General features: G+C 45.8%; 1 protein-coding gene across 2 annotated transcripts in view; it reads right to left on the bottom strand.

The window, feature by feature from the left end:
* The window catches only part of Ppfibp2 (PPFIA binding protein 2), a 147,216-nt gene that overhangs the window by 22,488 nt on the left and 99,523 nt on the right, over window positions 1-25,205 (bottom strand). For both annotated transcript variants that reach the window (XM_051149173.1, XM_051149174.1), the window contains 6 exons: window positions 12,349-12,441; window positions 7,138-7,249; window positions 4,506-4,567; window positions 3,445-3,520; window positions 1,967-2,070; window positions 112-179 (listed from right to left, as the gene is read on the bottom strand). In XM_051149173.1, coding sequence (XP_051005130.1) covers window positions 112-179; window positions 1,967-2,070; window positions 3,445-3,520; window positions 4,506-4,567; window positions 7,138-7,249; window positions 12,349-12,441 — 515 coding nt within the window. The remainder of the gene's footprint in view (window positions 1-111; window positions 180-1,966; window positions 2,071-3,444; window positions 3,521-4,505; window positions 4,568-7,137; window positions 7,250-12,348; window positions 12,442-25,205) is intronic.

Genomic DNA, 25,205 nt, shown 5'->3' with positions numbered 1-25,205 from the left:
TTGGCTTGACACTGTACCCAGAACCTTGTGGCTATGCTCAACACACCTGCACAGTCACCATCTACCTTGTGGGCCTCCAAGAAGAGAGCGACAGATGTCCAATTCTCCTACCTGGTCTCCAGTGATTTCTGTGGCAAAGGAGGTGGCCCTGGGCTGGGAGAGCTGCATTGTGGTGATATCTGTTTCACAAACAAAAGAGCAACAATGGAAGGCAGTTACCATGATGTACCCAACCTTTCTCCTTTATGACTTCCCTGAGAACAGTCTATCTGCTCCTGGCTACAACAATGGTGGGTGTACCCATATGAGTGCATTGCTATTTCAAGAAACTCTCCTTCGGGATAAAGTAAAACACCAAGCTCGTTCTGAGAGACAATAGACATACCAAGTCACTAGGGTCAAACCACTCTCTGTCCCTAAGCCCTGGATCTTAGACATTAGTCCAGATCCCAGCAACAGACTCCCAAGCCTCAGGGGCCATCACTGCTTCTGTCCTTTTATGGCTTGTCTCTTACCTTCTCCACTCAGTGGATCATAACCCCACACTACCCAAAATACTCCCATTGGCTTAAGCGAGCCAGAAGTCAAATTGTGTGACTCTCAATGAGAGGACCCTAAGTCACTGAGCAAGCATCCAGACCATCTATTACCTGCCGATCCTCTCTGAGGAACGAAGCATAGCCCACATCAGGAGGCAGATTAGTAAGCAAGGATAAAGAACCACGCCACCTGTCTGTGGCACTGGCACGAAAAACATGACATGGGAGGGGGGAGGGACTTCCGTCTCCACAGGTAGATTGTAACGTGACTTCAGAAAGAGAACACTAAGGCTGCACCTTGAGTGAGAAGCGGTTCATTAGGAAGGAGAGAAAGGAAACACTTCAGGGTGAGCTGGAGACAATGAGAAGGACAGTTCTGTCTTCATGGCTGCACTGACCACAGAGCCCTGTCTTTTCCCTCAAGCCTCAGGCCTTTCTGGTTTGCGCTAGAAAACTCTCTAACATCATAGCACGGGTATTAAGAGCTTGAGCTTGTTAGTCAGACAGACCTGGGTTCAAGTCTCATTCTGCCAGCTACCTGCAGTGTAGGAATAGAGACTATTACTCACCCTTTCTGAACCTCAGCCTTACTGCAGTAAAAGAACAGCCCGTACAGGGGGTCATGATACCTGAGCCATGCACACTGCTCATGTCAACGACCACCAGACACGCTGAGTGAGTCCTGATCATTGCTCAGATAGATTTACCAGTAACATAACGTACCTTCATTGAGACAATAATGGGGGATGACATTTGGTCCCCCCGTAAAGAAGTGATTAAGCTGGCCTGTTAACAATCGCTTTCAGTTTGAACTTTCTAGATCTCGTGAATTTGCAGATCCTGGTGCAGGCCCACCCCCTCAAGTCCTCTGTCTATGAACCTGTTTATTCATCTGTGTTTAACCACAGCCCAGAGAGTAATACCATACAGCCAGATTTTAAAGCGAAGAGAAGAAAAATCCATGTACTCTTAGACGGGCTGAGGGAGGCATGTGTGAGGCACGAATGACTGCTGTGAAAGACGCTGTGTCTCTATACATGGTCAAGATGGACTCATTCATTCATCAAATATGTTGAGGCCCACTAGTATAAGCCATGACTGCAGACCCTGGAAAAGCCCTGGTAAATAAAACAAACACCACCCTTGTGCTGTCTTCATGCCAGAGAGGAAAAATGAACAGGAAGCCAGTTAAAGAGGAAAATTCCTGCCCTTCAGAGTGCCAGTGGCCACCATGCTGTCCTTAGGCAGAGCTCAGGCCTGAGGTCCTTGCTCCCCCAACCTTCTTTCCAAAGCTTGAGGACCATGCCCTTGACTGAACTATTCATTAGTTAAGTTGTACAATGGACGTGTGTCTGTCGGTTCCCTCTCTAGGGCAAGGCAAGCACCAACGGCAACTGAGCCCTACGCTGTAGGAGGAAGTGCAGTACCTCTTGCTTCAATACTTCCTCTGGGCTTTTATTTGTGGCGTTCCATTTCCTGAAGCTTCCTTCTAGTTCATCCTCACTGATTGAGAGGGTTCTCTCTGAAGACCCTGGGAATAGTAAAACAGTGGTGGTAAATCACTATTGAGACTTGCTCTGAAACTCATACCATGAAACCCTAATGGTGTTTGACCTTCATTAACAAATACTGAGAAGGATTGCTTTGGCTTAGGGGTTTGAGTCCACTCTGTCTCAAAAACAAGAAAGGCTAAGACACAGGTAAAGTGGTATGGTTTGAGTGCGTCACAAGCTCATGTGTTTGGGTCTTGGCTGGTACTGCTGTAGGGAGCCTGTGTGGCCTTGCAGAGCTGGAGCCTCATGGGAGGAAGTGGGCTGCTGAGCTGAGTGATGCTCAGCCCATTGGGACCCATCTTTCCACTTCCTGTCCAACCAGAATACAGGAGCCCCTGTCACACTCCTACTGCCGTGGCACACTGTGCCTTCAAACTGTGAGCCAAAATAAAAATGTCCTCTCTGATCTTGCTTATCAAGTATTTGACCAGAGCAACAAGAAAATTACTAATAAAGAGACATTTATAGTGAGATTGGGAAAAATTCTTCAGGGCATCCAAGCAAGGATTGCCATGAAAGTCACTTTAAGGTCAGAGTTTATCTCTGAACCAGAGGTAAGCTGCTTCTTGCTTCCAACTTCTTATTTATTGGCCAAGGGCGATCAGGTCCCATGAGGGATTTGGCCCAAGATCACAAAGAATTAGAGAAAAGAGGCTGCAACATTTGTGTGGGGCCTGGCAGATGCCTTGGGCAGGAACCAGTCAGTTCCCCTGTCAGCAGAGAAAAGTTTGCTTCCAAACAGAGTCAGTAGCTCAGCCAGAATCAGATATCCTTCAGCCAGCCCTCCTGTGAGAGAAATAACTGCTCCTGCAGGACCAGCAACAGGAACGAGGTCCAGTGCATGCCCACAGAGCACCACTGTGCTCATTCCAACATATAAGGTGCCTGTAATGCTCCACTGGTCTGGGTGGTAAACATGAAACACATGACTTTCTGTGGCAACCTGGGCACCTGGCAGCTCACAGAAGTCCCTACATGCCTTCTGAATCTGCAGGAAACTCCAGATTCTGTGAGAAGCTGGTGAGCCCTTAGGCCCACAAGGGCTCTGACTGACCCAGTTTGACTCCTATCACACCTCGAAGGGGGATACTAAGAAGGCTGATTGGAGACCATCTAATGACAAGGATTCCCAAGAGCTAAAACTGAGTGGGCAGTCCCTAGAAGTTCTGATCTGACTGCCATTTTGGTGAAATTCCCAGAAATCACCATCTGTACCACTGAAGTGTCTACACACAGATCCATCCCCATCCATCTCCATCCAGTGGCAAAGGACCTGACAGCAGAACTGCTCTTGCCTGTGACATAGTAGACAGAGTATCTTTCAGGGAAAATGGGAGTTGCTCTTCTCTTACCCTGAGTTGCCATCACAATGTCCTTCATCCTTAGGTACTGGTTCAACAGCCCTGTCAGCTCCTCTATCCGACGGTCCTGCCGTGGTATGAGAGCAGATCAAGATTAACACCACCGCTGGTCCCTAGCCAGCTTTATTTGGAGCACAGTGAAGAAAATCCCAAAGACTCCAAAGAGAGAAAATCAGGGTCCACTGGGCCCTGGTGGTCTGCCTCACAGGCAGCTATAGACACTCACGGCCCTATCTGAAAGTGTGGGTCAACAGTCATGGCATACCCTTGAAGAGGCCTATGTGCTGGTAGAACTGTAACCTTTCCAGAAACAGCTTTGATGAAGTATGCATCTCATTCCTGTGTCACTCTCTGGAGCTACACACTTAAGATATGTCCCAATCTCCTCACTTGTCCATTGGAAGTCTGAAGTACTTTATGTAACAGAAGATATTCCTAGAAAGGATCATTTCCAGGCTACAGTCTGGGCACTTAGGTCACACAGATCTTGACATTCATAGGTTGAAATCTTAGCTCTAGTATCTGCTGGCCACCTGACCCTATGCAAAATTATCCAAGCCCTTTGAATCTCTTTCTTCAGCTCAGAGTGTGGGGCTGTGATTCTCAGAGACATTGTTTACACCAGCTAGATATTTTTCTGTGTATGGATGTGGTTATTTTATGATTATGCAGGAATCGGATATGATAAGGTAGCAGGGTAAACTGAGGCACTACATGCTGCTAAGTGTCTCTTTGATAGTTCTGGCACGAGAGGTAAATTGCATACATGGGAACTGTTGCTGAGTTCACTAAGAGTTGTGACACGAGTGGGCCCAGAAGTTTTGTCACCATACCCCTGTGAACAGGCAGGGATCCCAGCTGCTTTTGGGAGATTCAGCTTAGGTGACATTCTCAGGCGTCATACACAAGTACTGAGGCAGTCTCTAGTGACAAGAGCTATCGTCATCTTGCCAGTGACAGCACAGCACTGCCCAGTAGAACAGAGACCAGAGGGACCAAAGAGTTACAAGCACCTGCAAGGAAAGGACAGGGCGCCATAGCAACCGTCTTACCTTATCCTCATTGGCAACCAGCAGCGTTTCCATCCCCATCTTCAGATGGTGGATTTCTTGGTCTAAAAGAATTGAGGTGCAGAAGGGATTACTTGTACAAATGCAAACAGCTATTCACCTATGCTGATGACCTTCACATTCAAACTTAAAGACTTGGCATGTGAATGTGGCTCCTTTTTATTTGTCCAGAGAGCCCAGGACGGTGTCTAGCATAGTGTGCCTCATTAGACATTTGTTGCACACATTTATGAATAACCTAGTGCTTTGTCTTCTCTTTCTTTCTTTCTTTTTTTTTTTTTTCCCTGTCTTCTCTTTCTAGATAGGTATCTATGGGCAAAAATAAAAATATCATTTACTCAAAACTGACAGAGAGAAATTTTAAAAATTCATAAATAGCATCACCTAAGAACATAAATATTCATACTCTAGGTAGGCATATGTCTAGGCTCCTGAATAGTCTGGGGAAAGACCATGCAGTCAGACAAACTAGAAGCAGAGGGAAAATGTAGAAAAGAAAACCCAAAATAATGTATAGTTGATAAATGGAGACTGAGCAGTACATAAACACTTGGTAGCTGGTTTATTTTAAAACTGAATGATCTGATTAAAGAAATGCTCACATGTGAGCATGGTAAGCCGGTCACAGCAGCTATTCCGGGGCTGAGGTGGGAGCTACAAGGCCCAAGCCTGGCCTGGCCAACTTAGTAAGACTCTATCTCAAAATTAAAAGTTTTTTCTTTCTTTAAAAATAGGCAAGAGATATAGTTTAGTGGCAGAATAGTATGTCTTCTATGCACAAGACCTTGGGCTCAATATAAACCAAAAGAAAAGAAAATTAAGGGGGAAAAGGGGGCACAAGATGACTCGGTGTATAAAGGCAGCTTCTATCAAGCCTGACAACTTGAGTTTGAGCCTTGAGATCTATCTGAGAGAACTGATTCTCACAGGTAGGTTATCCTCTGATATCCACACATACCGTGGCATGTATGCACCTGCTTGCATGTATACACACACACACACACACAGACACACATTCTCTCTCTTTCTCCAAATAAATAAATAAATAATGTATGTAATAAAAACACCAAAAACAAAAGAAATGAATGTATAGATGCACTAATGAATACAGGAGAGCAAATGTTGTGGCTAAAGGACAGAAAAATGTGCAGGTTTGTGCAGGTCCATGGCAGAAAATAATGGCTTTCTCCAAATTTAGACTTAGTGGGGACACGCCTGGCTGTGAGGGCAAAGGTCAATGCCTGAAGCAGGAAGAGGCCATTTGTGAGATTCTTAGAGGTTTGGGAATGGGAACGGACTAAGATATTCTAGAAAAAAAAAAATCATGCTTAATCCCAGAATGAGATAAGCAAGCAGGAGACGTTGTAGAAGAACAGCACAGGAGGACAAGGGATCGATCCCAAGTAAGGGCAGTCCTTTCATGACCGTTCATGAGAAACAGCTTCAGGGTGTGTGTGGACTTTGTGTGAGCAGCTATGGGACTCGTTCTCAGGGTGGAGTCTTAGGCTCCTGGTACTAACATCAGCTCTGCCACTCAGTTTGCCTGGGGCAGGGCAAGTTGCTAAGGGTGGGAAGGTAATTTCAGATAAAGACTGGTCAGAACCCAAGCTGAATGCGCACAAGCACAGGAAGGTTACCTGTGAAAGGGTGGGGAGGGGTGAGCCTGATGGTCACGGGTTTCTTTTTCTTTTTCAAGCTTAGATCCTGACACAAGACTAGAGAATCTTCTCATTCCAGCTGGAGATCCAAGCTAGGCAGTGCCGAGACATACAATATAAGGCTAGGCAGTGGCAGCAACCTATAGGACTGACGTTGCTCAGTATCCAGGAGGCAAGATCCAGGTGTGCGATCTTTCTGTTTCCTTGGAGAATTGCCACAAGCATACCATGTATGTTACGAATATTTGAGGGTTTCTTCTGTTTCTGATTGGTAAGACTTGAACTCCCCAGGGAACATCCAGTATCATTTCTCTTATTTGATGACTCAATTTTAGGCTGGGCCAAATATTGTGCTAGACTCTGTGGTGCTTTTAAATGAAGATAAAATCCTTGACTCAGGGTAGGGTGACCTCAAGACTTCTGTTGGGAACAAGAGGCTGCTGAATTTGAGAATAAGAGGACCAAAGTCACCTACTTGAGGTTAAGTGACCAGGAAGAGCTTGCCAAGAAATGACATTTAAGTGGAGCTCAAGGATGACAAGGAATTGGCTTGCTCCTGTAACCTTTGGGCCTTGTACGAATGTCAGACGGGATGAACTGCTAAGCCTCCTCTTTGGTGGTAACACCGAAGCAAGGCCTTTCAATCCAATGAAGTCAGGTCGGTTTTAGGAAGAAAGCTCCAGAGGGGGCTGCACTGAGCTTCAATCAATGTTGTGAGAAAAGCCTTCAGTGCTGAGTGTTCTGGATAAGGGAGGGGGTGTGACAATGATCCCACACTAGAACTCAGCCTCACAGCCAAGGATGCAAGTGCACGCTCACACAGACAGATGCATGTGTGCACGTTATTCACACCCACGTATGCAAGCACACACACACTCATTCACAGATACATGCCCACTTGTAAGAGTGGGCCCAGAGGCTAAGACAATACGTTCTGTCACAGTCAATCTAGTTACCTCGCTCTGCATGGTCACTGTGAAGAGCTGCACTCCGGGAGAGTTGGCTGTGAAGACGCTCAATTTCTGCATCTTTTAGGGCCACCTGTTCTTGCAGCTGGGCCACCTCAGCCTGAAAAAGCAACAGAGAATCCCCTTCCAGGTCAGAGGGACTTCCAGCTCATAGCAAGGCACCTCACGTCATAGCCCAGGGACTGGAGGAGTGAAGGACACAGGTAAGGACTGAGCGTGGCCAACTGCCCTCCCCACCGGGTCAAACTCCACAGAACAAACACACTCACCTGCCCTCACCTTGCTCCTGCATCCCCTTAGCAGACCAAGCTCTTTCTCTTCCCTGCTCTGTAAGGCCTGGGTAAAACTGAGCCCAGAGGAGCTGCGATCATATCCCATGGGAAGGGTCTGTCCCTGCTGCCCAAGCTGGAATGCTGATTTTGCATGTGGTGTTTCCTCTCCTACCATACACACCCTCGCTTAGGTACGCCATTGTAACAACTATATGTAACTGGACCTTCCCACCACACTTGGAAATAGAGTGGACATCAAATCACTATCGCTGACACTGAGGCCAGCCACGGGTTCCCTCCGTAGCTACCCTGCTTCTGTGCAGCCAATGCTTTTGCCTAACCTGCAGGCACGGCTGCATGCTTGCACACATGTACACGTTCAAGCTTTGGAGTATGTTTAGTATGCATACATCTTTATATGTGAAGGGAGAGCACATAAGCACATCGCACACGCGTTTGCACATGCACACACACCGGTCTGGCACTGGGTAGTTTCCATGTCTCCACTCTGCATAACACGTTCACACACAGCGCTATGGGTGATCATCCAGGCTTTCCAGACCTATTAGAAAATCGGAGCTCTTTCTGTCTTACTCCAATAGGCCCTTTGTAGCCAAACAGATCGAGGCTCTCTCGTGTCCCAGTTGGATGACCTTGAACAGATAATTGCAACTTTCTGAGTCTTGGCTCAATAGCTCCTACTTCATGGCCTGTGGGAAGACTACATAATATAGCCATTATGAGCAACTAGGTCTAATGCTTATCACATATAAGAGGCCTAGTAAATCCTGCAGAGAAAGCATTCTTTCCTTCCTATTCCTTCCCTTAGGAAAAAAAGCTCTATTCTGAACATCAAACCAAGAAAGGGGTTAGAACTGAGCTTGGAGCAAGAGGACACACAGCAAAGGCATCTGTGCTGCCCTCTGCTTCCCAGGCAGGAACCTAATCATATTCCAAGCCTGGTCATCAGAGTATAATGTGGGGCCCAAGTGAACCGTGAAACAGCAGCAAGGAAGCAGATGAGCACTGGTCCCACTGGTGACTCCTCTCCCTGCCAGGGCTTTCCTACAGCCACTGTTCTCACTACTTTCAAATTCCATGCAGTTTCATAAAAACCCCTGGGGGAAACAATATTCCTGGGAGAAAGCAGGAGCAGTACATGTATCCACGTGAAATCAGATAGCTAGTGAATGACCAGGCAAGGACGCTGTCTTAGTTACTGTTCTATTGCTGTGAAGAGACACCATGACTAAGGCAACTCTTATAACAGAAAACATTTAATTAGGGGCTGGCTTACAGTTTTAGAGGATTAACCCATTATCGTCATGGCAGGGAGCAGACAGGCATGGTGCGGGAGCAGCAGCTGAGAGCTTTACATCCTGATCCGCAGGCAGCAGGCCAAGCAAGAGCAAGATTGGGCCTGGCATGGGCTTTTGAAAAACTTCAAGCCCATCCCCAGAGACACATTTCCTCCAACAAGCCCTAATCCGTTTCTAAATAGTCCACTAACTAGGGGCTGGACATTCAAATATATGAGCCTATGGGGCCATTCTCATTCAAAACAGAACAGATGCCAACCTGAGACTATGCGCTCTAATGCACAATGCTACCCACCCAGCCTGCCTGCTCCAATGGGGAGTCTCACTATCTCAGGCTCCCTGCTTCATCATGGGATATCGCCAGGCAGCCTGCTGCTCCGACGCAGAGCTTCACCCACCCACTCAGTCTGCTCTCCACCCTCCTGCCCTGCTGCTCCAAAGGAAAGCTCCAGGGACTCCAGGCACTCCAGGCTGCATGCCATCAGAAGTGTGGTAGTAAGGCAGAGATGGGTGCTCTGAGTCCCTGCAGGGCAGAAATGGCTATTCTGTGTCCATACATGGCTATGTATTACTAAGCTCAGGGGACAAACTCTACCGCTGCCTGCATGGAAGATGAGCCACCTTTAGGGACTGAGGAAGCTTACACAGAAAGCGGAACAGCTCACAAACACAGGAAGGATTTCAGGTGGAGAAGCTGCCACTTCAGGAAGAAGCAGGAAGGCGCAGAAAGGGGAGACCAGGGCCTGAACCTCACCTTGGCCACTTGAAGTCTCGTGTTCCTTACCAGCAAAAATCAGCATCAAACATACCCACTGCACTATTTTCTGACTTAAAAAGGGAAATTGTGCAAAGGGATGGGTGGGTTCTGGCAGGAGGTGTTTCACACCTGGTAATCATTAAAGATGCCTCTCACGGGTCCACATGCCAAGGCAGAGAGCTTGGGTGAATTAAAAGGAAACGAGTTCCTTGGTTTTATAACAAAGGGTGGTGTGTGTGCCTTCAAAGGCTTCAACCGAGGCTGGGCTTGCAGGACTGAGTGCCGTAGTGGAAAGTTTTGAGCTACTGGAAAAACAAGGTTCTTAGAATTGGTGACAACAAAGTCCAGCACACACACAGAGCTGGATGTGCTCACACAATAGCCTGTTGACAGGCTAGCCTAACTGGCTGTGAGAATGTGGCAGAGTTACTCAATCTCTCCAGGCTTCGATTTTGTCATCTGTAAAACAGCTAAGCATATATTTTATCTTTATACATGGGAATATGATTATATAAATGCTAACGTTATGTTCAGCGTTTCTGTTTTTTTAATTTAAGAAGTCATAAATTTTTAAATGGAAAAAAAGCACAATATATGTTTTTTAAAAGACATATTATACGTATAGTATTCTGCTTGTGTGTGTGCCTGCGGGCCAGAAGGGGACACCAGATCTCATTATAGATGATTATGAGCCACCATGTGGTTGCTGGGAATTGATGGACCTCTGGAAAAGCAGCCAATGTTTGTAATCTCTGAGCCTTATATAAATCACCAACACCAGAAACTGAGGAAGAAATGGGGAGCAGGAGGGAGAGAAATGCAAAGTACTGTTTTAAAAACTTGAACACAAACTGAACACTAAAATGGCCACCTGCATCACCAGGTGTCACCTGTGGACAGTTCTCCACAACTGGAAAGGCAGGAAGGGCAGGAGTGTTTTCTCTTAAGAGCAGCGGCCCAGACTTCCTCCAGCAGAAACCTGATCTAGGGTTGCTAAAGAGTTTCCTTCCTCACTCTAATGCCCAGATGAAATCCTTTTGACTGAATCATACTACTTGTCCCTCCCCAGAGGGCACAGTGTGATACAGCAAATCAGGGTGATCAGATCTTTCATCTGCTCCAACAGCCACTTCTGTGTGTTAGGGTTTCTGTTCTTCTATTCATTTTAAAATGTATTTTTTTTTTCCAGACAACAAATTTCTAGGCTGGCAAATGGCTCAGCAGATAAAAACTCTTGACACCCAAACTTGGCAACCCAAGAGAACCCCACTCCCCAAGTCATCCTGACTTCCACAGGTAGCCAGGGCACATGAATACTCAAACCCCCTCACTCTCTTTCATTCATTCATTCATTCATTCATTCATTCATCCATTCATTCCCTTCTTCTTCTTTTGTCTCTGTCTCTGTCTCTGTCTCTGTCTCTCTCTCTCTCTCTCTGTCACACACACACACACACACACACACACACACAGACAATTATGTTTTAATGTGATGTTTCCTGATGCTCACTTGACAACTAATTTGACATTTTAAAAAATATAATATGCACTGGGCAAAGCACAGGCCTGTAATCCCAGCACTTGGGGAGGCAGAGGCAGGAATAAAGTGAGTCTAAGACAGCCAAGGCTACACAGAGAAATCCTGCCTCAAAAAATTAAAAATAAATAAATAAACATATTATACAAAACAAAAGTAATTACATCAATTTTGATTGTTTTTGTTTGTTTTGCTGTTACTGTTGTTTCCTGAGACAAAAGCATGCTATGTAGCACAGGTTGGCCTGGTACCAACTATGTAGTCTAAGATGGCCTCAAACTCCAAGTGATCCTCCTAATTTGATATCCTGAGTGTTGAGATGACAAGTACCCCACCATACCCAGTTAACTCAGGACTTTTAACCCCGGAATACAACAAGGAAGAAAAATTGTCTCACTAAAGAATTTATTTTCAGTGTCCTTTATAGAGCAAACTCTTTAATACAGTGAGAATGCTTTGTTTGGGCTGGAGAGATGGCTCAGCGGTTAAGAGCACTGACTGCTCTTCCAGAGGTCATGAGTTCAATCCCCAGCAACCACGGGGAGGCTCACAACCATCTGTAATGTGATCTGATGCCCTCTTCTGTACATGCAAGCAGAGCGCTGTATACATTAAAAAAAAAAAAAAAACTTTAAAAAAATGCTTTGTTTGGAAAAAAAAATGACATACTTTATCATTTTAGGAATGCATTCATTTCTAAAACTAAAGCATGATTATTATCATTCTTTAGAAAACTGAAAACAAAGGCTAGAAAGATGGCTCATTGGTTAAGAACACTGGCTGTTCTTCCTGAGTTCAATTCCCAGCACACACATGGTAGCTCACAACCATCTATAACGTGACCTGCTGCCTTCTTCTGGCATGCAGGTGTACATCCAAACTAGAGAACTCATATAATATATATATATATATATATATATATATATATTCTTTAAAAAAGAAAAGAAAAATCACATTAATAGGGACTATTGCATTTAAAATGATGTCCTCGACAAAACACTGATGTTCACCCTCCCTTATTCTGTTTAGGATTTGTCACCTACTGCTGTCACTTATTTGTCAGCCCACTCACCCATTCAACTAAGAACCTCCTTGGGTACGTCCACAAGGGACAATAGGATGGCTGGGGCATCTCAGCAGCTCTCACTTCAGTGTCCCAGGCTCTTATGAGGAGCCTTCTTCCTGCATCAGATCTGCCTGCTAGGCTAGTCTGGGTACCACTGTGTGGGGCTGGTTTGCATTTTCACAAGGGCGAATCCCTCCCAGCAGAGCCCTCAGCCTCCCCCTCCACGGGTGCCTCATACCACCTTTTACCTTAGTGGCCTTCAACTCCCACTCGTACCGGTTTCGCTCATTCTCCAGCTCTTCCACTTTGATTCTGAGGTGCTTGAGTTCTTGCAATAACTCCTGGAGAGGAGAGGGACAGTGACAGGGCTGTGACAGACACAGAGCACAGTGTACACTAAGTCTCTGGATAAGACTCATGCAGAGGGAGCCAGCCAGGGCCAGCAGCAAGTGCACCAGGCTCCGTGACTGCAGCTCTGAACTTTAACCATGGTCTGTGATCCAGAAAAGGCTGCGCAGCCATTTGAAAACAAAGGCCAAGGAGCTCCAAACAGAAGAGAGAAAAAACACGTGCATTTGCATGTATATATGCAGGCTGGAAGACAACCTTGGGTATGTTCCTCAGCCACTGTCTTTTTAGAACAGATCTCTTGCTGGCTGGCCAGCAAGCCCCAGGGGTCTCCCTGTCTCTGCCCTGCAGTGCTAGGATTGCATGTGGACTGCACGTGGTTGTTTTAAACCTGGGTCGTGGGAATGAAACTCAGATCTCATGCTCATCACTTTACTAACCAAGCTACCCTCCCAGACTAAAACTCAAAATGATCCACTTATCCTTATAGTCTGTCACCCCCTTTATCTGACATCTGAACCCCTAAGAGACACGCCCAGTCATGCACAGGGCATCAAAGCAGACAAGTCACGTTTGTGAGTGCGAGAAGCAGAGATGTTGAATGCTGGTGCAGAGTGGGGAGCAGGAAACAAGGAGCACCTCTCTGTGCTGAAGGTGGGGAGCCCAGAGGAGGAAGTGGCGATCCTCGATCCTCGGAGGCTCCACAGCCAGGAAGATTAGGAGAACAAACACTAAGTGCCAAAGCCAGATGCCAGTGTGAGCGTCCCGCTTGGGGGAGGAGGTTAAGCAAGAAGTCACAGTGCAGGCATGCAGACAGCAATCACAATGGAAGGCAGAAGGTGAGACACAGCCCATTGTGGTGGCACAGAGATTAGATGTCCGCTTGTTCTGGAGATGAGACTGCGGAGCTGGGGGCGGGGGCTCTACAGATGAGAGTATTCAGCGTGACACCGTGTGGACGGGGAGCCAGTGAAGCTTCCTGAGTGGGAAAGGGATGTACAGACAACCTTCATATCCACATTTGTACAGGCAGTGAGAGGGGCCAGAACTCAATCAAGCTCATATCTTCCAAATCCAGGACCCGTGGCTCATAACCTCCTCGATAAAGGGGGCAACACTCAGCAGTGTTGTCTTTGTTGGTTTCGTCTGTTCTGTAGAGAGAGAATCTCATAGCCCAGGCTGGCCTGTAACTCACTACATAGCACAAACTGGCCTCAAATTTGCAGTCCTGCTTTTACCTTCCAAACACTGAGGATACCACCGTGCTCTGCCAGCATTGTTGTCGTGAACCAAAGTTTACTTAATGGACAATCGGTTCAGGTAACAACTACTTTTGATCATAAGAACTGGCATAAAGGTCATTAATGCTATTTGTAGCCAAGCTTTATCTATGTCCCGCCCAAGAACACTGTTACAATATCTCATTTCCTTCCCACCATACACTATGACTCTGATCTTGCAATGAGATCTGGTAACCTGAGTGTCTTCAAATGCTTTGTCCTTTGTGACCTTGGCCCTATGGAAAACCCGACTGCTAAACAACAAGAGGAACAATGGTGTTAGCACACCCATCTGATCACGGCATTCCCCTGCTTCTAGAAGCTTCTATTTGTTTGTTTGTTTTCGAGACAAGGTTTCTCTGTGTAGCCTTGGCTGTCCTGGACTCGCTTTGTAGACCAGGTTGGCATCGAACTCACAGTGATCCGCCTGCCTCTACCTCCCGAGTGATGGGATTAAAGGCGTGCGCCACCACGCCCGGCTTTTTCTAGAAGCTTCTAAACCTGAACTCACGAACAGCCTGCCCTGCCCCAGCTAAGCTCTGAACGTCACACTGGAGAATTTTAACTCCTCTTACCAGCTTACATCTCTGTACATGCACCATTCTCCTTCTAACCGCCCACTATGTTAGCTCTTGTCTTTCCTTCAGCCTCCCCAAGCAAAGCTCCCCAGACCTCCAAGCACATTAGCCCCCTCTGCAGGACTCTTGGGTGTTTTCCACAGATCCCCTATAAGGCTTAGCTGTAGGGTTGCTAATGGATAGCTCTGTTCTCTTTTGTGAGGTCTGGGAAGTCTTTATGAACCTCTTACCCAGCTGGTCCTGGCACGCAGCTGTTGATGACTGAATACCTGATACTCAAGTCATTATTTGACTGGCTTAGGCGTCTTTGCATTCCGAAATAATCTACCATGAAGTAACACTGCTTCCACACGAATCTTAGAATTTATTAAAAATGACTTAGGGCTGAGGTATTTCTTAGTACCTGCTGAAGAGAAGGCCTGCTGGGCTTTAAGACTTCTTGCTGTGTATCTGGACTTGCCAGAGATTCAGAATCATTTTCTAGTAATATTGTTGGCCCTGCCTAAGCTGTTCCAGCACACAGCAGGAAGGAAGAGTATGTCTGTCCATCCTGCTCCTGTCTTAGTAGGGTTGCTCAGGTTGCTCTGAGAGGGCACCATGCCCGATGGAAGCAAATCAAGAAAGCACAGGCTACTGCTCTCTGGGTTCTTGTGACTTCTTTGGCATATGGCCCCAGATGTCATGAACTCTCTATACTGTGACTATGCTGTGGGCAATATTTTTCCTGGAAATTCAGGTGATGACTTAATTGTTCGTAACAAATGAAACACACACCCACCCCCATGTTGTGTTTACTCCCTGGGGTAGGGGTGGGACTAACTATCTCTGAACATGAATTTGAAAGGGTTTTTAATTTTTTCCCCATGATTCTGTTTTGTTTTTTGTTGTTTGTTGTTGTTTGGTTTAGTTTTTTCTTAAAGAGAAGCATACAACGAGGCTTCAATAAACCCCAGGCCAGGGCCAGGGATGAGTGTCTGGATTATACACTGGGAAAAGAGAACCCTGAATCTTCCTTTGGCCCAAATTCCCCACCACTCAGAGCCTGCACACACCTTGATCTATTCCTAAAGATGAGGAATCTGGCCTTCGGAGGGCTACTGTCACCTGCTCAAGCCCTGCTTGACGAGGGTCCCAGCGCCCATCTAACATCAAGAGAGGCCTGTGTGAAGGCAAGTTCTACCCTGAGGTAACAGCAGATCCATGCAAAGCCACTGCACACAGTTCTGGTTAGGAGAAACCCCAGTCTTCCGCCACTGAGGCATCACACACACACATGCTCTGATATACTTAAGTGTGGTGCCTACAGGTGACCCCTCCCAAGGGGCATAGTCCTGGCTGCAGGTCTGGGGCTTGGCCTCATGGTCACCGGCCACCACCTCCTCAGGGTGCTCCCTATTGAGTAATAGGCGCTCTTGAATCTGCCTGTGGATGTCCAGCTGCAGCCTACACATCTGTTCCTGCAGCTCACTGATCACATTCAGAACTGACTGTGGGGAGGAAGAGAAGGAGAGAAAAGCACTCAACATCAGTCACCAGGAGATGCAGACCACCTCGGGAGAGCAGCTGAGAAGAAAAGGAAGTATGCAGAGGGTGATCATGATGGGGGGGGGGGGTGGCATGGCCCCCAGTCCCTGGCCAGGTCCCTCTTTGATAGAACAAAAATACTTCCCCTTTCCCCTCCCCCTGCCACTTGCTCCATCTTTGGACCTGTCTTGAAGTTTGACATCTACCTTGTGCCAAACTGGATGGATGGCCATTCATCTAAGTGAGGTACAGAGTCTGGCAGATCCCTTCATCCAAGCAGACGCAGCAGCAGCAGAAGCAGATGACACACAACACAGGTGCGTGTGCGCTCGCTCTCTCTCTCTCTCTCTCTCCCTCCCTCCCTCCACACCTCCATCCATGCCACACTTGCCAACACCCACCCTCACATTCAAACATGTCAACTCCTGATTACAGGTGAGCTCTCTACAACAGATACCATGCTTATGCAATGGTAACGCATCCCCAACTCTAATCCCATTCAGATACTAATAGGCTTAGTTTAACATGCAGCCTATATTCCTTGTCAACATATGTCCCGAGCAATGCTTTTGTAGCGCTGCACTGAAGTATGGGGGTTCCTGATCTATCAGAACAGACCCATTTCCAGTCACGCCAATGAGCAAAGTCTAATGAAACTAATACCTTAATCTGTGTGCACGCCTGTCTGACTGACAGACAGACAATGACTAGACCAAAGGACAACCTTGGCTGTCATGACCCGCCATTTTTTGAGGCTTGGTTTCCCACTGGTCTGGACCTCACTGATTTGGCAAGGCTGGCTGACCAGTGAGCTCTAGATAGCCTCCTGTCTCTCTCCCCTTGGGATGACAACTATACGCCACTAGACCCAGGTTGGTTGGTTGTAACTTCTAAGAATCAAACCCCGGATGTGACTCAGTCTTTTTTAAACCTTAAATTACGATTAGCTTTTTTGTGTTTGTGTATGTACAGAAGTGCACCAAAATGTTCCTATCCAAGCCAGAAATCAACTCAGAGTGAATCAATTCGCTTCTTCCACCTTGACGCTGGGTTCCAGGCTTGCAGCGAGCACCTGCATCCACTGGCGCACCTCACTGGCCTGTGACACCCTACTTTAAGCTTCTCAGATCCCTCAGAGGCTTGACTCTCACTTCAGAGAACCCATATAATCTTTTTTTTTTCTTCCAGTTTTAAGATTAAGAAGAGACTGGTTCATTTCCCTGATGCCTTAAAGCTCACACACAGTGGCAGGGCTGACACTCCATGGTACAGTTCTTACCTCGCACACACAAGGTCTGGGCTTAACTCTCTAGCACTGAAGACAGAAGAAATAAAATAAGAAATAAAACCTCACTTGCAGCGGGCAGTGGGGGGACTGCTGTCCAAATTCTTCACACCCGTGGGAGGCGCAGCAAGAATCAAGTCCACTCTTTCTTTCTTCTAAATAAAAGCATACCTTTCTTTTAAAAGGCCCTTGTTCTCAGCATTGTCCTTTGTTTGGGGTCTGACCCACCTCATAAGGTTCATACAGGTGCACTTCCGTCCTTAGTAAAAGCCCTTCCCATCTTCGTGCTGGTCCCTGTGAAATCCAGTTTCCCTCAGGGCTAGCTACGCTAAGCCCTTCCTTCTCATGGGAAATGGTGCAGTCAGAACTACCTTAATTCTCAGTTGTGCAGGATAAGCGAGTCGTCTTCTCTGTGGAGTTGCCAGCCTTTTCATCACTCGACCTATGCCTATGCCTAGCTCTGTCCTTGATCAGCTTCATGAATCTCTGGGTAACAGTGGCCACTTCCTCTCACCCACACCACTCTGTACTGTCTCCCCTTAGCCTCGAAACTGAAACCAAGTTGCACTTCCCCCAGTGTTGGTTCCCTGGCGTCTGGGTGAGAAAAGTAAGAAAAACAATCAAACATATTTGAATCATGTCAGCTTCAGCTGAGGACTTTTAAGATCCAGACAGCTGTGCTCCCTTTCCTCCACTTCCGTCTTTGTCTGTATCAGGCAGGTTGGAAATGTAGGTCAGAGGTTGGGCACACACCTGTTTTCCTCCCTCTGCCTCAGCAGGAGCACGTGGTACACTCCACTTCCCTAACGGCATGCTGTTGTTCTGTGTGGCTCAGTCCTCAGAGCTGCCACTGAGACTGAACACTCCAACTCCAGGGCTGGTCACCTTCTCTAGTCCCAGGTCATTTTATGTCCTATGGGGCAGAGCCTTTGGCAGCACTAGTGCATCCTTGGGTTGCCAATCACGAAGTGCAGGTGATAGTTATGAATTTGTAATTGCTGCCCTGTATTGTAATCTCAGCTGACTTTGTATCTTCGCTCTGCTTTGCCCAATATCCACTCCCTTTTCCAGGGTTCTGTCTCTGTGCAGTTATTGAGCACCTCCCCTAATCATCATCTGTTCTTACCTGTTAAACCTGTTCACAATTACCCTTAGTTCTTTCTCCCGCTCTTCCCTTCATTCTCAGCTTACCAGTGGCCTGGCCCTCTCCTAGCACACGTTGCTGATGAGTGTATAACCTCTGTATTCTATAGAGGGAGATTTGGAAATACCTCCATCAACATTTCAAGTGCAGATGCTCCTGACTCATCTGTTCCATTATGAGAGCCTCACTCATGTGTAAGATTACTTACTACAGCATTGCAGAGAACAGCAAAAACTTAGAAACAAATTAAATGTTCATCGAAACATTGTCCATCAGCTAACTCTGTTAGCTACATGAGGGCGTAGAGAGATGCTAGAAACACACAGACATAAATATAAATGAAGAAGGGTTTACTGTTTACCATTGTTTTTTTTAATATATTTTATTAATTTATTCATATTACACTGTTTACCATTCTTGCTATGGAAAGAAGTGTAAGATTATTCCTCGCACTTAAATGAATAAATAAATAAGTATGCCGGGCATGGTGGCACACATCTTTAATCCCAACACTTGGGAGGTAGAGGCAGGTGGATCTCTAAAATTCAATGCCAGCCTGGTCTACAAGGCAAATTCTAGAACAGCCAAGGCTCTTACACAGAGAAGCCCTGTCTTAAAATACCAAAAAAAAAAAAAAAAAAACAAAGAAAAACAGTATGAAAATAAAGGAAATAAGTGTGCCTGTGTTCTGTGTTCATGTATGTGGAGTGTGTGCACATGGTGTGTGTCTGTGCGTGTGTGCGCATGTAGTATGTCTGTGTGCAGTGTGCATGTGTGTGTGTGTGTGTGTGTGTGTGTGTGTGTGCATGCATGTGTGCCTGGGATATGGTGTGTCGTAGTGTGTCCATCTGTCCATGTGCATTCACTTTTCCTTGCGTAAGATAACTCTGGAAGAATAAAAACAAACTGACAACACTGGTTCCTGCCTGCCAGCTGCAGAAGAAGTGTATAAAATCTTTTGTTAAACATCCTTATGAACTTTCAATATTTTTCACATTTTCTTTCAAATACATGAAAAAGTAAATGAATAAAACAAAAACGAAAAATATTAAAATTCTTCTCAGTAGGCCAGTTCAGCTGAGCAAATACATCCTTCCCCAAACTTGCTCTGTGGTCCACAGCAATCATTCTGGCTGCTCTAGTCCAGAAATCAAAGTTTCCCCCTTCTCAGGTACAGAGCACACGGATTAAAAAAAAAAAAAAAAACCCCAGTGTGTTGTAAGCAACTGTGTGTTCTACAAGAAAACCCTAAAAATTATCTTTAGATCTCGATTAACTAAGATGATGCCACTTCCTGGAACCCACAGTATGTCCTCTGCTCTCCTCACCTGACTCGGACAACTGCTTGAACCCCAGGTGGATCTTTAAAATTCAATGCCAGCCTGGTCTACAAAGCAAATTCTAGAACAGCCAAGGACCCCACTGGGGTCCACCCAGTGGGACCCCAGCTGAGGGATTCCTCCCCACCTCATCCCCGTGCCCCACCAATAATCCCAGTGCAGAAGGAATCCTTCTAGCTTCTGACCAATGTGCTCTGGGTACCACAAAGATGTTTTCTTTTGCCCCAGAAACTATCTTTTGTGTTCCATCGTCTCAGTTCTGGTATTTACTTCTCATGTTAGTCTCACTCTACTACAATCCTGCCTTTCAGAAGTAAATCTAATATCCAGTCTTGGGTAGCTTGACATGACTCAGGAATACTGGAGAAGGCTAATGAGGAAAACCAAAGCAAACATCTGTATTCACTCACATCTCATGTGTGCAACTACCAATCTAGTACTCGGAAAACCTGGTCATCAGGAAGCCTGTACCTCTAAGCCCCCAGGCCTCACAGACAGGTCGCCAGGAATCAGCTGTACAACTCAAGGACTAGCAGCAGGGCACTGACTGAAGCCACAGTGACTTAGGGTATGATCAGAATAGTGTGTGGCAATCCTGTTAAACACTGACCCTATTTTCAGTGAAACAAAAATTGAATCTGAGGACAATGGCCAAGCTGCATGGAAGAAGAGTTATGGCTTCAGTCTGAAATGCCTCACCCAGGAAGGCTCATGTGTTAAAGGCTTTGGTGACAGGGTTTTGGGGGAAGGGACTTGATCATGAGGGCCATGACATCATTGATTATCCTACTGATGGGTTATAATTTCATGGTAAAAAAGAGAAGTCATAGGAGGTGGAGCCAGGTTAGATAAAGTGTGCCAATGAAGGCATAACTTGAGAGGTGTTATCTTGCTCCAACCCTTTCCTGTTTCTCTCTACTTCTTCCCTACCGGGGCTTGAACAGCCTGCTCTGTCACAGTGTTCTGCCTCATCACAGTGAAGGGAGCCTGGAATGCCTGAAACGCTGAGCCAATAAATCTGTCATCTTCAAATTTATTTGCATGCTTATATTTTGCCATGGTGATTGCTAGAGTTTGCAATGTCAAAGGCTCCGCATAGACTCGTGTGTTTAAATACCTGGTCTCTATCTGGTGGCACTGGAATATTTAAGAGGTGAAGTCTGGCTGGAGGAAACAGGTCACTTGGTACTGAACCCAGCACTTATCCTTATTCTAATCACACCCCCCCCTCTGTCTCTCTGTCTCCGTGTGTGTGTGTGTGTGTGTGTGTGTGTGTGTGTGTGTTGATTTAATGATATATAACAAGCCATGCCTTGAGCTCCTACTACCATGGATGGAGACCCTGTCACCATGCTTTCCATACTATGACACACTGTATTGCTTAAATGTGAGTCAAAAATAAATGTCAGGTATAGTAGTATACACCTTTAATACCAGCCCTGGGGAGGTAGAAGCATACAGATTTCTGAGTTCTACGTCAGCCTAGTGTATAGAGTGAGTTCAAGAACAGGCAGGGCTATACAGAGGAAATCATCATCATCATCATCATCATCATCATCATCATCATCATCATCATCATGATATAATTATAATAAACAACATTTTCCCCTTCTTGCTTCCATTGGGGAATTTGTCACATCAACAAGGAAAAAAGGTGTCTAAAACAGTGACACAATGCTAACTAGCAGAAATGTTTCCATCTGGGAATCTCAAAAAGAAAAACAGTGTTGCCTTTCCTAAACCACACTCAGCCTTAGGCATATGTATCCACTGGTAAAAGCAGCACAGCTTAGGGACGGAAGAAACATTCATTCCCTTTATTCATGCAATTCCAACCACGAGTGACCTAGCTAGCAAAATGCTCTCACTCAAACATCACCATCACGTGACACAGTAAGGCTTAAGCGGTGCTCACAGCATTCAGCCGTTAGCGCTCCAGATAACTACACCAACAAGAGGCTACGATCCTGGCCAACCAGCAGAGAATGCTCAATTACAAGGAGGAGGAATGTGTTTCGGGTCATGTGGCTGCCCACTGCCTCTCACAGGTTTGAACAGCCTACAAAATTCCTCCACATGGAAACCTAATATTTGTACTGGCAACTGGGAAGGGCAGTGATCTGGCAGATTGGAGCCCAGGAGCTTGGGAGCGATGCTGCCTCATGCATAAACAGCCTGATGGAAGACAACCCCAAACTCGGATTTGAAAAACAATCCTACAGATAAGAAACCAAGCTATCTCAGACTTGTTTTGATTTGCATTTCTCTGATGACTAGAGATGTTGAGCATTTCTTTAAGTGTGTCTCAGCCATTTGATATTCCTCTGTTGAGAATTCTCTGTTTAATTCTGAGCCCCATTTCTCAATTGGGTTATTTGGTTTGGTGGCGTTTAATTTCTTCAGTTCTTTATAAAGTTTGGATATTAGACCTTTGTCAGATGCAGGGTTGGTGAAGATCTTTTCCCAGTCTGTAGGCTGTCGCTTTGTTCTTTTGACAGTGTCTCCTGCCTTACAGAAGCTTCTCAGCCACATGAGGTCCCATTTATTAATTGTTGACCTTAAGGCCTGGGCTGTTGGTGTTCTGTTCAGGAAGTTGTCTCCTGTGCCAATGTGTTCCAGGCTCTTCCCCACTTTTTCTTCTAACTGATTTAGTGTCTCTGGTTTTATATTGAGATCTTTAATCCATTTGGACTTGAGTTTTGTGCATGGTGACAAGTATAGGTCAAAACAACTCTGAGATTCCATCTTACACCCATCAGAATGGCTAAGATCAAACATTCAAGTGACAACACATGCTGGCGAGGATGTGGAAAGAGAGGAACACTCCTTCATTGCTGGTGGGAATGCAAACTAGTACAGCCACTTTGGAAATCTATCTGGTGCTATCTCAGAAAACTGGGAATAGGGCTTCCTCAAGACCTAGCTATTCCACTCCTTGGAATATACCCAGAAGATGCTCCAGCACACAACAAGAACATTTGCTCAACCATGTTCATAGCAGCCTTATTCATAATAGCCAGAACATGAAAACAGCCTAAGTGTCCATCAGTAGAAGAATGGATAAAGAAACTGTGGTATTAAAAACAAGGAATTCCTGAAATTTGTGGACAAATGGATTGAACTAGAAATGATCATAACAAGTGAGCTAACCCAGAAGCAGAGAGACTCAAATGGTATATACTCACTTATAACTGGACACTAGCCCAAAGGGCAGGTCCCATGAAAGTCCTCACCTACCAGGAAAGTGGAATAGAGGTGAGGACATCCTATTGAGACTCTAGGTGAGAAAAATATAGGGGATAGGGAAGTAGGTGGATCCAGAGGGTCCTAGACACCTACAAGAGGAACATTATGATGGATGGATCTGAGCCCAGGGGTTCTGCTTGATCTAAGGCACCAACCAAGGACAATACATGCAGTCATCATCAAACCCCTACCCAGATCTAGCCAAGGGACAGATCATTCTCCACAGTTAAGTGGAGACTGGGGACTGACTTTCACACAATCTCTGGTCCCCATATTTGTCCATGTCCCTTTGTTGGGGAGGCCCAATGGCACTCGGAGGAAGGATAGCAGACTACCAAGAAAAGACTTGATACCCTAGCACCATATTCAGGGGGAGGAGGTCCCTCTCAGTCACAGTCATAGGGAAGGGCGATTGGGGTAAAAGTGGGAGGGAGGGAGGAATGGGAGGATGCATGGGATGGGATAGAAAATGAGATGTAATATGAATTATTTTATTTTTCAATAAAAATGTGCTTAAAAAAAATAAAAATTTAAAAAAAGAAAGAAAGAAACCAAACTATCAGGGAAGCAACTGCTTTAGTATCTGTCACAGAAAAGGGAATTCACCTCCTTCCAGAATCCCCTACCCCTTCCCCAAAATTGGGATACCCGCTTCCACACTAAACTAATTCTGCATTTTCTTCATAGACAGACTGCCTCACATTCATACACTCCAAGTGTTGTCATCCCTAGAGAGCCAGGCGCAGGCAGGCAGGAGACCTACAATGACCCTACAGCTTTTGCTGGAACCTTCTAAGAAAGACTCTCTATAGATCAATCTAGAGCTATGTCTGGCTCTCTTTGTCATGAAGGGGTCAGCCTTCCTAAGAACAAGGTGAGCATGGAATCAAGGACTGCCCTCAACTGGGCTTTTGAAGGCATGGTGAGGTTGTCTGGCTCTAATCATACTGTACTCTAACCCTAGACTTCTCATGTTGTATCTTCTATCAACTCCCCTCTCCCCCAGCTGCCCCCTTTCCCTTAATGGCTTTGAGTCTCTGCCCATCTGCACTTTGCAGCATGTGAATGATCGATCTGCCATAGTCTGCCTTTCCAGTAACACTGTCAGTAAATAATCAGGAAAAGTTAGCAACTACTACATGACCCACGCTAAGCTAAGTCCTCCTCCAGTCCTCAGAATGGCCAGGGAAACAGCAAGCATTACTACCATCTTCTAGAAACAAATAAGCAAAAAAGAATCACTAAAGCTTTGGGAGTTCAATTAATGGCCAGGAGGTCAAAGCTAGGGACTATCCAAGCATCACAGTCACAGATGAGATCCAATACCCTTCACTCTTAATGAGAGATCCTGTTCACAGCTCACTACACATCTCTTCCCTTGAACACTACACATGTTACTGAGAAACATCTTCTGAAAATTAACTTAAGGAATGTTCCATACTATGTGAGCATACTATTAAGAGTTCCGAGCTCTATAATCACCTCAGGAAAACAGGGCAGATGTCAATGCAAATAATGTTAACACTTCAAAGGACCACTTTTGACTTTTGAGAGGGATAGAGGGAACGAAATATAAACCAAGTGCTTATGAAAATGCCAACGACTATCATAGCATGCAACATCTGTGATTAGTTGGTCTTTAATACATTAACTTTTTTATAAGGAAACTGATGTTCATACAAATTATATAATTGGTTTGAAGTCCAGAGAGCTATTGAATGGATCAGTCGGTAAACACGCACAGTTCTCCTAATGCAGCACTGCCGTCTTCCCCGTGTCACAGTGCCAGGTGTGCACACAGAGCACGAGGGCGATTATCTAAGCTAAAGCATGCTGCTCCTTGGGAAGAAGGTGTTCTGGGCCTAAAACTCTCTGACTGCTATCCAAGGCAAGACTCCAGCATGTTCTAGCCAAAGATATACAGAGTCTGAAAAACAAAACAAAGCAAGCCAGCAAACATTTCTTTCAGAGATGGCCTGAATGTGGGCTCACCCACACAGCCCATCAAGAGGGAGAAAAAAAAAAAAAACAGGACACACATTTGGGAGGTGTGGGCAATGAAATATGTATCCAAAACTATCCCGAGCCTGCTGGGAGGCTGGCTTCCTTCCTGCTGTTGTCATTACCTTCGTTTTCACAAAAGGCATCTTGTGCCCCTCCACATGTGTCTGATTCTTCCCTCTCAACTGCTTCCCGTTCCATCCCAGTCAGCAGTTTGAGGATAGGGCCCTAAAGCCAAAACTGAGTGGTTTGGGCATTGCTGAAATGTGCAGCGGCAGCAAAACCTGATAACTTGGTATTAAACAGATCATTGTGACTCTAGTGCATGAATATTCCTGGTACCCAGTGACTGCTGGGAC

Source organism: Acomys russatus, chromosome 7 (assembly GCF_903995435.1).
Source record: "Acomys russatus chromosome 7, mAcoRus1.1, whole genome shotgun sequence".
NCBI classification, from domain to species: Eukaryota; Metazoa; Chordata; class Mammalia; order Rodentia; family Muridae; genus Acomys; species Acomys russatus.
This window is presented reverse-complemented; position numbering and strand designations above follow the sequence as displayed.